This window comes from Heteronotia binoei, chromosome 1 (assembly GCF_032191835.1).
Source record: "Heteronotia binoei isolate CCM8104 ecotype False Entrance Well chromosome 1, APGP_CSIRO_Hbin_v1, whole genome shotgun sequence".
Lineage (NCBI taxonomy): Eukaryota > Metazoa > Chordata > Lepidosauria > Squamata > Gekkonidae > Heteronotia > Heteronotia binoei.
The window spans coordinates 141,957,589-141,971,839 of NC_083223.1; the positions used below are offsets into that span (position 1 = coordinate 141,957,589).

The 14,251-nt window shown below is 39.9% G+C and overlaps 1 protein-coding gene across 2 annotated transcripts in view; it reads right to left on the bottom strand.

Annotated features, from left to right (window-relative positions):
• Positions 1-605: 605 nt before the first annotated feature.
• The window catches only part of AGPAT4 (1-acylglycerol-3-phosphate O-acyltransferase 4), a 139,941-nt gene continuing 126,295 nt past the window's right edge, over positions 606-14,251 (bottom strand). For both annotated transcript variants that reach the window (XM_060241914.1, XM_060241933.1), the window contains one exon: positions 606-1,081. In XM_060241914.1, the coding sequence (XP_060097897.1) occupies positions 990-1,081 (92 nt within the window). In that variant the 3' untranslated portion in view covers positions 606-989. The remainder of the gene's footprint in view (positions 1,082-14,251) is intronic.

The following is a 14,251-nucleotide window of genomic DNA, read 5'->3' on the forward strand; positions in this document are numbered from 1 at the left end:
TTTGTCAAGACCTTCCCTCTTAAGTTACAGGATCACCATTGAGTAACCCTACAAGGAAACAGCTACTGCAGAGATTCCTGTTGTAAACCACACACTCATGCTGTGGTAGTTTCTAAATCACAGATGGTTCTTGTGCCTCACAAAAAACAGAAATTGGGCAGGCACAGGTTATCCTCTTATTGGGCAGCCCCACTATAACGCCTGCAATTTAAATCACCTGAGTTTTCAATAGTGGTCATAAGTCAGTGGATATGCAGGTACATTTCTGTCATGATATATGCCTGTACAGTTACTATGGCAGTAGCCAAATTACACCCAGTCTTTTATAGTTACATCATCCTCCTCCCAAATCCTGAGAATCTCAGTCTCATAGACAGGAACAGATCCTTTACCTCTTTCATGCCACTCAGAGATGTGAACTAGGCACACTTTATGGCAGGAGACCGTGTTCCAATTCCCCCCATGCATTCTGCAATAACACCGAGGGTGAACTGACACTTCTGCATAATCAACTTTGTTTCAGACTACCTAACAGAGATATTTGTCACTATGAGAGGTTATTATACCTTCCATGTTCTGTAAATACAAAAAAACTAAAATGGATATTTTTATAAGAAAGTAAATTTATTTGATCAATTAAGGATTTTTCCCTCAAAGTGGACAGAATGAGATAAAATGGAACAAACTCCTCAAAGCATTCTCTGTAAGGCTTCCCTTTGCATATTTTTAATCCTAATTATTAAAGACACTTCCTGTGAAAAGCTAGACATGAGAGGGGGCTTGTATGAGGAAAAAATTATAGAATCAACTGCAGAATATCAACCATTAGGGTGAAGAGGAAAGAGAAAAAAGAGTCTAAATTCTGCTAACCATCTGGCTTGCCCTCCAGTGGGCTTTTTCCTCATCATGTTTGAAGAAAAATAAACTGCACAACAGTTTTCAGCAGGTGTGCACAGTCCCTTTGGGTGTGAAGCAGTCTCTGGAGAGTTTCACTTTAGTTTCCCTTTATTAGCATGGTTGCCATAAGCTGAGCCTTTGTTAATTTCTGTAACTCCTATCATCCATCGAACACCAACAGAAGCTAAAAAGAGAGAAAAAATGCATTAGGATATAATTTTAGGTGCAGTCAAGAGAAAGAACAATCTATCTTCAAGAAGCACTTAGAAGAACATCTGTGAAACAATGCTATCATGGGTTACAGCCGCTGTAGAATGTTATAGGTCCTAGGATATTATGTAAAACAGAACAAGCATCACTGACCAATCGGAAAATAGTACAAATAAATGCTTAGTTTGAAGTCATACAGCCTGTGCCCAAAACAGAAGGCAGCTTTCTTATTTTGGTGCCTAAAAGATCTAACTGCCTAGTCATTTACAGGCATTTCACAAACCATTCATTGTGCACTTTCATCAAGCTCAAGCTACCATTTCAATCTTACTGGGCAAAACCCACAAAAGTTCAGTCTGTGTCATGTAGTGTTTAGATAATTACAAAACAAAAACAAATCCCTGGCTTCCATTTAAAGCCTGCTCATTAAAGACACAGACAAGGAAAGGCTACTGCATGTGTAGTCTAATAGCACTGCACACTAATAGTAAACTTCAGTGATGAGAGAAAAAGAAGCTGCTCTCTACCTTGTAGCTGTCTCGTTCTATGAATACTTGGCTAGTTTCAACCATCAGGATGCAAAGACACCATTTCCATAACTACATTTCTAAGAGCAGAGGAACTAGACATCAGCATCATCAAACACATAGCTGTGATGAGAAAGCAACTCCAACCAGAAAGAAAAGACGAGGAAGAACCTTTATTTTGTCAAGTCCCAAATCTATGATATATCTCTGTGTGGTGATGTTTTGCTTGCTCAGCATCTGAAGGAATCACGTATGGCCCAGTCAAGCCCACATTCAGCATTTATAAGTCTTCTTGACTTCAATGGAAGAGATTCTAGTATATTCTCACTGAAATTAAAGGGATTAAAAGCATCTAAAACTATATCATGCACCCTATCTCTGACACTAAATCTTTTAAAAGGTAGTTCATAAACCAATGCTCATGTTTAGCTGAATAAAATCCAACTAGGATCTACAAGACATTTAGTCTTCAGTCAGTGCTGGTTACCAATCTCTCTACTAGGTTGAGATGTGACATGGTGTTTTCAGACCCTTCAAAGGCCTTTATTACCCCACATTAAACATTCGCTGCAATGTACTTCTCCTTCCTTCAGTGACTTAAACACAAGGCATTTCCTCAAAACCAGAAGGCATCATTTTTTCTATGTGACACAGAAAATCTCAGGAAACCTAAAATAAGGAACTGAATTATGTCAAGATTAGCTTCCTTGTGTTTCCTTGAATAGTTAGTAAACACAATTCAAATCATACTCACAAAATGCTGTTTGGATCAACAGAAGCACTGAATACAAGAAACTTGTCATAATACTTTTAAAAATCTTACTTCAAGACTCTTTCCCATCCCAGGAACCCTGAAGTCTGTTTTCACCCTGCACCATGTCATCTAATTAAGACTGTAACATCTAGTCTCAATTTTAAGAAAGCTTCAAACAAGAGTTAGAGCTGTTTAAACACATAAAGGACTATAAAGGGTTAATTCTTCACAGAGCCAGAGAGCCTTGAGTGACAAGCTGTTTCAAGGGATCTGATTGGTTAGCATCAGTTGAGCAGAGAAAGACTTCTGAACTGGATGCTGAGGAGAATTCAGTCTGATTTCAGCCCTATCTGAGAAGAGTCAAGTACTGACAGTTTTGGAATTTAGCCCTGATTGAAAGCAGTTTAACACAGACGAGAACTGAGGAAAAGTTGGCAAGGAATTCTTGGAAGCAGGCAAAGACTCGGACCATTCAGACCAAAGAAAGGGGCTAGATCTAGTGAGAGGAGAATTTCTCTACCCAGTCAAACATAGAGTTAGCTCAGAGCAGTGAAGAGATCCCTGGTCTGGTATGGGTAGAAACTGCCTTTAGAGACCTTAAGAGTCAGTTAAAAACTCGATGAGTTCTGGTGTTTCCGTAACTCATACTGGGTACTGGAAAGAGTTTACCAGCCTTCTGAAAACCAAAAGAGTCAGAGAATACTCAGAGAAAGTGTACTGAAGTATTTGGGGAAAACACTGAAACAAAAACCTCTGAACATGAATATTTAAGTCATTGTGAAAAGCTTAAGAAAATCTCATTAGCCTGAAGCATAAGAACGAAACTTTGTGCATATACTGGTTTTACCTCAGAAATTTTAGCCCCTGATTTTACCTGACCTTTTCCCTTATGTTAAATAAAATACTTCATTATTTTTAAATTTCAAAATGCTTTAAGTACCATTTAAGTTGTTTAAGTTAAAGCAGGCTCCTGATCAGGTTCCTGGGCTGAGCCAACAGCCAAAATATCATACTGTGACAGGGTGAGACAGCCAGAGTTCTTCAGCAAAGAAGAAAACATGTTACTAGGGTGGCTCAGTCAGTAAGGGCGGGGGGGGGGGGATCTTGCCTCTGAGGGAGAGAACTGGACAGAGTCATTATAGATATTAAAGTCCTCTATTCCCTTTCTTTTTATACATTTGTGGGGAACCCAAAAACTTGTTCTGTGTAATTTGACTTGGTTCTACTGGATAACACAGTAACACTACTGGGATTTTTTTGTAGTTCTCCATTCTGTTGGTCAGACCTGCTCCTATAACTTCATAAAATTTATCTCCATGGCAAAAACAAATAAAAACCCATAAGGCATGACAGGCTCTCTTCAAAATCTTGCATAATCAATTTTTTGAAAGTTCGTAATAAATCTTCATTTGTCAAAGGTTTCCCCTTGGCTTTCAATACCCTCCTCCAAATACACCAACAATAGAGCCATACACATTTCCTGACTATTGGGTGCATGTTTTAAAAACAAGCCAAAAGTGCAATCCTGGTGTTCAAATCATGCTTTCTACAATTTTCATGCCAGTATCATTAAAATTAATGGACCCACAGATCCAGAAGACTTTATTCTAGTTTCTAAATATGGACTTGGTCCAACACCCATTTCCCCACCCTCAAGGTTCTCATTACTTCAGGTCTATTGGACTCGGGATAATTGCAGCATAAAAATTTTACTATGGAATTAAAATTGTTCAGATGCCACCTCTAATATATTAGTTTACTATCTCATTTAAATGTCTTTCTTCAAAAACATACAAAAATAAGGTAATAAACATGATCTGAAATTAAGTTACTTAAAAATATTAATTGAAATCTCAACAGTAGCTTGAAGGAGCATAAAGAGAAGTTCAGACTTCACAACATCCAGTCCTGCATCCCATTGTGATCATTTTCCTTGGAGAGTTTTGGCTGCTGGGGGAGCTCAAACAATTTCACTTACTAGCTTTAAGCCTTCTCCAAGATCCTTAACCATTAGTCACCTAGAGAATCCTAGAAGGAAGGAGGGGAGAGAGAAAGAAAGAAAAAGCACAGACACATCCATACATGCACAATTAATCAAAGATACATGCTCATGCTCTTATGGAAACGAATCCTATTAAAATCCTATTAAAACTGATCTAGCTGCTAAAGATGTGGAGAAGAATTGCATTGACTTTAGATGACTACTAAAGCTGAATGAAAAGCTCTTAAAATATGTCAATAGGGGGGTGGTTAGCCAAATGTGGTCCCCTTAGTGGGTATGACTTATGCAACAGGTTAGCAACAGGTTTTGAAAAAGGTTAAATGGCAGAGTTGAAAGGGAGAGAGGAGAATGGTATGTATGAGATTTATATACTGTAACAAAGAGTGACTTCTTAATTTCGTTTGTAAGAAAGAGGGGCAGAATATCAGAGAAGGTCTTCATCCTTTCAGTTCCTCCACCACCCTGGTCACACGTGCACATACCCTCAGATGGACAGGAGACTGAGGCAAAGGTCACAAATCCAGCTAAAGGCAGCCATGACAAATATGTGTCAATAATGTGAGTTAGGTTTGGCAACATACTGAGTTATTAGGTTTGTTACAACTTTTTCCTGTAGTATTTAGTCATGATTAACTTCACCTGGATTGGAGCCAAGAGGAACTCTAGATATCTGGAGCAATTTCCACAGTAGCAATGCAGCAGGTCATTCCAAAAAGGGAGGAGTTCCACAACTTGACACTATTGCCTCCACGAAAGTGCTCGCCAACAAAGCTAGCTATATATTTGATCTAAAGGGCAGATGATGCAGTACAGGTTCAAATCCAAAATCAATGGAGCACATCCCAGAATAACCTTGAAATTAACTGGTGGGATACACATCAGAAGAAAACTTTGTTTTCTCTTGTGTTAGTTTTAAATTGTAGGTTTTAACTTTTGTGATCCACCCTGAACCCATTTACGGGAAAGGGTGGAATATAAGTCCGCAAAATAAATAAATAAATAGAAACTATTTCCAGGAACTCCAAACATCTTATTCACAACCTATTTCAATATTGTTCAAATTGAATTCAGTCAGCAGCCAAGAACACTATTTGATTGTAAAAATCATACTGATAATACGCTTTTATGAAAATTCATATCTAATCTTGAAAGAAGTAGAAACACAGCATTAGTTAATATTTTGATTCACTTCTTTCCCCTTGTTTTTCAGTAAAAAAAAAAAAAGGCAGCTGATTGATAACGTGTCACTAAACACCTTAGCAGTATTTAAATGCAGGTAATTGGATGGCAAATGATACACTTCTGGGCTCTCAGTGAATGAAAAGTGTTTGCGCCTCTCAATAATAAGGCTGGGCAAATCATCCTTATGCAGCTGCCAGTTTTCTATCTCATTTCCTAGCAAGTGAGGATCCCAGACTAGCACAAACAATAGTAGAACCCATGAAGGATTTTGCTTCATCGGTTCAGCCCTACCATTCAACCTGTCCATTATTTGAACATTTCTACCTGATGTATATATCCAATATGTATATATCTAAGATCCAATATGTATCTGATGAAGTATGCATGCACACAAAAGGTTATACCCAGAATTAAACTTTGTTGGTCTTAAAGGTGCCACTGGATTCTAACATTGTTCCATCAGAAATAATGTGCAACTAGCAAGGTTACTAAATGATTAAAAGTTCAGCCTTAAATAATCCTTGGGTAAAACCGAGTCACACAAACCAAAGTGACATTTATTTAGAAATTTAAAACAATTTAGGCACATACGAAATTATAAAATACAGCTGAACCCTAAGTATCACAAACAGCATAGGGGTTCTCCCCCTTTAACTGTGACCCTTTGTTTCTAAGGTCAGAAGGCCCTGGGGAATAGCTTCAGATGCAGTTGGATGGGGTCAGCAGCTGGAGAGGGAAGCTAGTGGAAATCACAGATCCACTGTTTCTCAAGCAGAAGCACCTTGCCCTTGTGGGAAATAGAGATTTGGATTTAACTTAATGTAAATAGAGGAGGGGAAGAGAACAGCAAAAAAAAAAAAAAAACCACACCAAATTGTATAAAATTGTTCAGTTGTGACATTTAAGTGACTGGGAGTTTATTGAGTTTATTTTGCCCAGCATGTAAAGCCACCTCTTCTGAAACTCTCAGAGTTTTGGATTTAGATTCTGAACACTAGTCTATGCACATGATGAAGTTATGCTATTAATCTGTCTCTAGATGGATGCTAAGAGATAGAACTGAATCTGCATCACCAGCACCCTCTTCACATAGGAAGCTTCCCCTTCCTATGTGAAGTATTATTTATATAATTTTAAACTAAGCATTGCATTTAACTACCTGGAACCTTTGGCTTTTTAAGGGGATGGCTTGAGGCAGGTACTGCCAACAATGAAATGGGTGTAGCTCCTATCACTATTGTACCACTCAGCTGAGAAAAATTTATTTCCTCCAGCCTATATAGCTTTGCTCCAATGAATGGGCCACTTACAGTGAAATGCAGAGCAGAGTTACCCCCTTCTAAGCAAATGGACTCGAATAGACTTAGAAGGCTGTAACCTGCTTAGAATTGTACTGTTCAGTTGGAGGAAGATTATTCCATACATTCTGTTATGACAGAACTGGGTTTGTCTGGCACTGTGGTCTATTATACCAATATAAAGTTGCCATCATGGCATATATTTTAAACACCCACCTGAAAGTCTGTTGCTTTTTGTTTTTCATTGAAAATGATGGACCGGATACAATATTTTCATCAAATCATGTACGGAATATTTCACTATTTACTACACTCTTGTTCCTACTTGAACTTGGACTCAGTTCAAACTTGTTTTTCACATTTTTTTAAATATGCAATGTCTGTACTTTGGGAGTGGAGTAGGGAGTTCATGAAACATTACTGCGGCTTTCCCAGTATTTCTTTATATATTAAAACCCTGAATACTTCAACACACACAAAATTAAAACTAATAATAATAATAATAATAAGTTTATTTTTATATCCCACCCTCCCCCGCCACAGGCAGGCTCAGAGCGGCTCACAGAGTATGGTAAATACCATGTTTACAGTAAAATACAATCATATAAAACAGTTAAAATATAATTGACTTTCATATATAAATTAAGTTAAAAGTTAAATAAACAATTGTGCCAAATAGATTAGCAATTAAGGTGCTACCGTTCAGAATACATACAAGATGGCTAGATGTCATTTTAGCTGGGTTCCGTCTCAAAAGCAAGCTGAAAGAGGGCGGTTTTACAGGCCCTGCGAAACTGGTTCAGGTCTTGCAGGGCTCGCACTTCTTCTGATAGTTGATTCCACCATCGGGGAGCCATTACTGAGAAGGCTTGCTCCCTCGTTGTTTTCAATCTAGCCTCTCTTGGCCCAGGGATTTTTAAAAGATTTTGGGAACTAGTTTCTTCAAGAACCATTGCCAAAGAACACAGACAAATAAGGTGCAGGGTTCACAGAAGAACCATGTTTTTAGATTTAAGTACTTATTCCAGAACAACACATTATTGTGTATTTAAATTCTATCACTAAGAATTGCTTTCCTAAACAACCACAGGCCAACAGAGAACTTAAATTAATGGGCTTAAGCATGACTGACATAGCACTGGATTATGGTACAGATGTTTAGGATCAGGATTAGCGATGTCACAAATTTCTCAGCAGACCAGTTCTGCAGTCCAACATATCCTGTTCAGAAGTTGTGATCAGACCATGAGCCAATCAAGGCTACATTCAGCTTGCACTACTACTTGCACTGAAGTTCTCAGTTCCTTGTTGGTCAGAAACCAACTTATAGCAGACAGGGGATCACTTCCCTGTATCCTGGCCTTGTTATAATGAGTTCTGGGAGAAATCAGAAACTACCTCATAGCTGATGAAGGATAACATGGGAATGGGTTTCTGATCCACTATTCCTGTCGGGGTGTGTGTGTGTGTGGGGGGGAATTGCTACACACTGAAGCTGGCAATCAGAAGTCATTGGCTTGTGATCTCTCCACTGCAAAATGAAGGGAAGAAGCAATTTATTTCTCTTCCCTCTCCTCCAACCAGGAAAAAGAGAATAGAAACAATGCTTCTGATCTCATTGCAAAAGGAAGATGAAGAAAAATTGTTCCTCACTTTTCTTCTGCTACACAAGCCAACAATCTTATGGTGAAGATTAAGCTGGGCTTCTGAATCTCCCCCACCCACCAAGGTTGTTTATTTATTTGCTACATCTCAGTGACCCTGAAATGTGACAAATATTTCCAGGATGAGAAAGAGAGAATAAAAGAAATCAATGGCTGTATCTAAACAAAGTGAACTCCTGAAATTCTCTATAACAACATTAGCTTGGATCCAGCTACTGATTCTCCCTCTCAAAAAATGTTCCCAGCAGAAGATCAGAAACTAGGAATTGGCTTCTGATGGCTTCAGATAGAAATAGATGCAAACAGGCTGTGAATAGCTGAACAGCAATTTGACTGAACAGCAACACTGGTGAACAGGATGTGAGATGTATATATACATTGTTAAAATAAATTAGAGCACCTAAAACAATACTTGTAACATCCTAAAATTTCAGTAAACTGAATACCTTCTATTATCTAACTTAGGTAGTGTCTGATATGTAAATAGTAACTTAACACATAGAGTTGTTATTCCTTATCTGCTGAGTCCTCAAATTTTCAAAACACAACTACCACTGCAGTGCGTTTCTGCTGTGGCAAATTCCCAAATGTCTTTTGCAATTTTCTCCCCAGCTCTGCAGTTTTGGATTGTGTATCTTATGTATTTTTCTGGTATCTTGGTTGCATTCCCCCTCTTAGCTGATGATTGCACCTAGGAATAGAAAATCTTTAACCATTTAAATTTCTTCATTGTCAACCTCAAAAAATGTATAATTTCTCAGTAGTTGTTACTTTTCTCTTCTTGAAGTTCAGTTATAATCCTGCTTTCCTTTAATCTTCATCAGGAATAGTTTCAAATCTTCACTATTTTCTGCCAGTAATATGGTACTATCTGCATATCTCAAATTGTTACTCATTAAAACAATCTGATGTTGTGGCAGACCTGTTTCTTTTAAAACAAACCATAACTTAGCTCTGCCATTTTGGATTGTGTATCTTATGTATTTAATGTGATCATTTATTTATTTAATTTATATCCTGCTCTTCCCGCTGAAGGCAGTCCCAGAGCGGCTCGCAGATTAAGGGTCAAGCAATCAGATTAGCATGACCAAACAAGATAAAGCAACAGTAAACGCATAAAAACATAAGAATAATTATTAAAACATCAACACGTGCTAGTACAGTAGTTTCAGACAATTAAAATTCTAATGGTGGTAAATAGCTAGATGGTCGATAATAGATGTTTGAAGAGGTCCCAGAATCGCCATAGCATGATGAGATAGATCCATTGGTAATATTTATGGGCCTGTCCCGTTGCTACAGGTGTTACCATTATAAAAATGCATGGTGGAAGAGTGCCATTTTGCAGGCCCTGTGGAACTGTGAAAGCTCTCTTAGGGCCCTGACCTCCTCCAGCAACTCATTCCACCAGCTAGGGGCAGCAACGGAAAAGACTCTGGTTCTAGTTGATTTAAGTCTAACTTCTCTGATGCTGGGAACTGTCAACAGGTTTTGAGACTCAGACCAAAGTGCTCGCTGGGGCATATGCAGGGAAAGGCGGTCCCTAAGGTATGCAGGACCCTGACCATATAGGGCTTTTAATGGTAATGACCAGCACCTTGAAGCAAATCCAGTACACTATCGGTAGCACTGCAGCACTTTCAGCACAGCCTGAATGTGTTCCCGTCAAGGAATCCCCATTGACAGCCTGGCTGCAGCATTCTGCACTAACTGGAGTTGCCGGATTTGGGACAAGGGCAGCCCCATGTAGAGGGCATTAAAGTAATCCAATCTCGAGTTGACTGTAGCATGGATCACTGTTGCCAAGTTGTCACGTTCGCAAAAGGGGACCAACTGCCTTGCCATGCGCAGATGGTAAAAAGCTGACTTGGCAGTGGCAGCTACTTGGGCCTCCATTGTTAGAGAGGAATCCAAGAGTCAAAAGTTTTCATTGCTGTGTGGATTTTTTGCACATTTTTATTGTTAAAAGACTCAGTTATTAAAATCTACAATTGCTTGAAAGTCTTAAAAGGCAGCTCTTTCAAGGCTGTTCCAGCTCACCTGCATGCACTAAGCATGCAGCAATACATGCAAAATGTATAATTATACAAACAGCATTCGTTCTTTCCATAATTGCCTAACTGACCATTGCTTGTATCATTTAGCTCTAATTGACTGCAAAGATGATGGCTTTAAAACCTCTGAGCGGATTCTGCTAGAATATTAAGTTTACAATACCCACAGGAGTATGGACATTGTTAAGAATACCTTTTCTATTCCCCACCTCCAAATCAATAGATGCAGCTTTTACTGTAGCATCAGGCCATGTACTAATTGTAGTCATGCAGAGCTTTGGATTTCTCACAATTTTTCATGCTTTTTTTTTTTTTTAAATCAGCTAATTCTCTTGCCTGTAAAATGAATGAGCTGGCAATATTCCACAGCATCTCAGATACTCCTATAACTCTTATCATAAAATATTCACAAGCAGGGCTGGATTAAGAATTAGGCAAAGTAGGCACTGGCTTATGGGGCCCCACACCTTTAAGGGCCCCAGGCTGGCTCCCCCCCCCCCAGTTTCCCCCCTGGCTGCAGCCCTCTCAGCCTGCACTGAACTGCTGTTTGCCTGACTTGCCTGGTGGGCTGCTGCTGCTGTTGTCTCCGAGTTTGCCTCTCTCTGCCTCTCCCACGCAGCTTAGTAAAAGGGGCTTTTAAGAAGGTGGCTGCAGCAGGAGCCATGGGTGGTGGGGTTGACACTCCAATTCTGAGATAATTTGCAAGCGCCCTGAGATTCTGACTGCCTAGGGGCCTCTGCAGGGTTTAATCCGGCACTGTTCACAAGATCATTCTGAGTTTCACCTTCAAAACCTAGCACTACTCTTCCAGGTCCTGTAACATAGGGCAGTAACAAAATATTGTTGACCAGTCAATAAAATAATTATTTCTGATGCAACTTTGCTTGAGAACCTAATAATTTTGCTCCCATCTGCCATCATGTACAAAAATTTAAAACCTTTGGGTATGATGAGCACAATGGTCTTGTCCCTGTAATAAATCATAGCATCAGAAGCACATTCTTGATTCAGTATTTCCTTTGGAAAAGAGGAACTACCTTATGCTGATTCACCTGGCTAAGTGTGGTTGGCTGCTTTTTCTTTCAGCACTGCATTTAGGCTTGCCAATCCCCAGGTCCCAGCGGGGGTTCTTCTGCTTTCCCAGGCTCCTTCCCACCCCCAGTCAGCTGGCCAGCGGGGGGGAGCCCCGCCCCCACAGGACCATGTGCCTTTCCACCTCCGGAGGCTTCAGTCTCCGATTGAAAGGCTTCCTCTTGCGATGATGTGTCTGTGTTACTTTGAAGACATTGGCAGCAAGTCATGAGTAGAGAGGCCAGTCCCTCACTTCAGAGTCACCAGAAATGGGGTGGTGGGGGAGGGAAACGTCTGCTGAGAACTTCATTATTCCCTATGTGATCGATTCTCATAGGGTGTAATGGGGAATTGATCTGGAGGTTTGGGGGCTCTAGGGGAGCTGTTTTTTGAGGTAGAGGCACCAGATTTTCAGTATAGTATCTAGTGCCTCTCCCCAAAGTACCCCCCAAGTTTCAAAATGATTGGACCAGGGGGTCCAATTCTATGAGCCCCAAAAGAAGGTGCCCTTATCCTTCATTATTTCCTATGGAAGGAAGGCATTTAAAAAGGTGTGCTGTCTCTTTAAATGTGATGGCCAGAACTCCCTTGGAGTTCAATTATGCTTGTCACATCCTTGTTCCTGGCTCCACCCCAATGACTCCTGGCTCCACCCCCAAAGTCCCCAGATATTTCTTGAATTAGACTTGGCAACCCTAACTGCATTAGTGTTAAGTAAACGGACCACAAGCGCCATCCAATACTCCATCACCCAGTTCCTTAAGTAGCAGGCAAGATGCAAAACTGCATTTTAGGATGCAGCAAAGTATATGGTCCACAAGCAACCACATGTGGAAAGTAGTACCGTCATCTCTGACTGCCAGCAAATCTTGGTTCCACTGCAGAATCTCAGAATCTTTTATCTAACCCTTTCCTATCTGTGTTATTCTGATACTGGAATAAAAGCTTTCCATCCAAAAGCTCATACACTGTCATTAGACCATGGCTCCTGCAACATAAACAGAACTGTACTGTATCATGCAAGCACTGCCATTTGATATAGTTGAAAAAACACCCCTCCCCCACATTTTTAAAAAGGTGTTGTAGCCACAAAGATAAGCTTGAAAACATGTGGGCGGTAATTAGTGAGTCAATATATACAAATTATTGAGTCCCATGGTGCAATATTTCAAGCCCAAGTTCCATACGAAGGCCCCGGGTTTTTACTACTCCATTTCAATTTTTTCTTCTACAGTGGAGTGAGCTTCAATCTAGTAATTTTGGATGCCAAGATAATCACTATTTATGATTCTGAGTTTCCTCTCAAGTATATGTGAACATTAGAAAAATTTTCCTTATTATATTCCTGAATTTCCTTGTTATTCCTTCCCATGTTGCTAAAGCACTAATACAACCAATGGAATTAGGCCAACATTCTATCAGACCGGCATTGTATGGAACTTGAGATTGAAATATTGCAGTGTGGGACTCAATAATATGTATCTATTGTCTAGTGTCGAGTGTATTGTTTTTCTATTGTATAAGACTGTCACTCCATATTGTTATACAGTAATTAGTGCATCACAGCTCCAGCACTTTCCCCTCTATACTGCGTACATGATGCAGATCACCCTCTTGATTTGTATTGAGATTAACTGGTATGGTTAGGCCAGTTCCCACTAGTTAGTGCTTAAATAAAACTACAAATGCAGGAGAGTCACTTAATCAGGTTACTAGGGTTACAGAGCTACACAGAGCCATACTCCAAGTTTAAAAGGAGAAAATACTCATCTCTTTATTTGAGAAGAACACTTTGGATAGGAAAGAGTAGATACAGGATAGAGTACTAAACTTACTAGCTAAGAATAGAAGCAGATGGCAAGATGGCCATCTGCCTCATGGTGCCAAGAGTGCATGGCATGTTGTCCCTTCTGGTGTGTGCAGGGAGAAGGGCATTAGCATTGTGTGAGAGAGGGCAGATGGAAGGAAGTTCCCTGCGAAACAATCTACTCTTCAAAAGGATGGAGGCAGAAGACTAGACATGTAGGAAGGATGGGTCAATGTGACTATCCAGATATCCATTGCCACAATGTCTAGAGCTGATAACGGGACAGAGCCTTCACTTCCACCAATTTGCCCCACAGGGAAAGACATGCCGATAGCCATATGGAACCAGCTTTTTTGCAGTGTGTGTATTAGCGAGAGAGATTTGAATTGGAAAAGCAGCATAAGGAAACAATTAATCCCTGTGTGCCATGTGGCACGAACCCAATTCCCCCCCCCCCCCCCCGGCTGCTGTTGCCTTTAAAAGAAACACAGCAGACTGGGTTACAGCTTTCCTACATCAAGTGTATATCAGCTCTCAGAAGCCTGGGGTACCTATGGGCAGGATTTCCGATAGCTAGCGCTTCACTTTCATGTGCTGTTCCAAGCAAAATGAAATTATCCAAAATAGATATATACAACCATGCATTATTTGCCTGACTTATTCAAGTTCCAGGACTCTCTTTTCCCCTTGATGCAAAAATATGGTACAGATTTTTATACTTCAGTGCAGAAAATAGCACACAGCAGGGTTTATAGGGGCATTCCCAACATAGCCTTTAAGAGTCC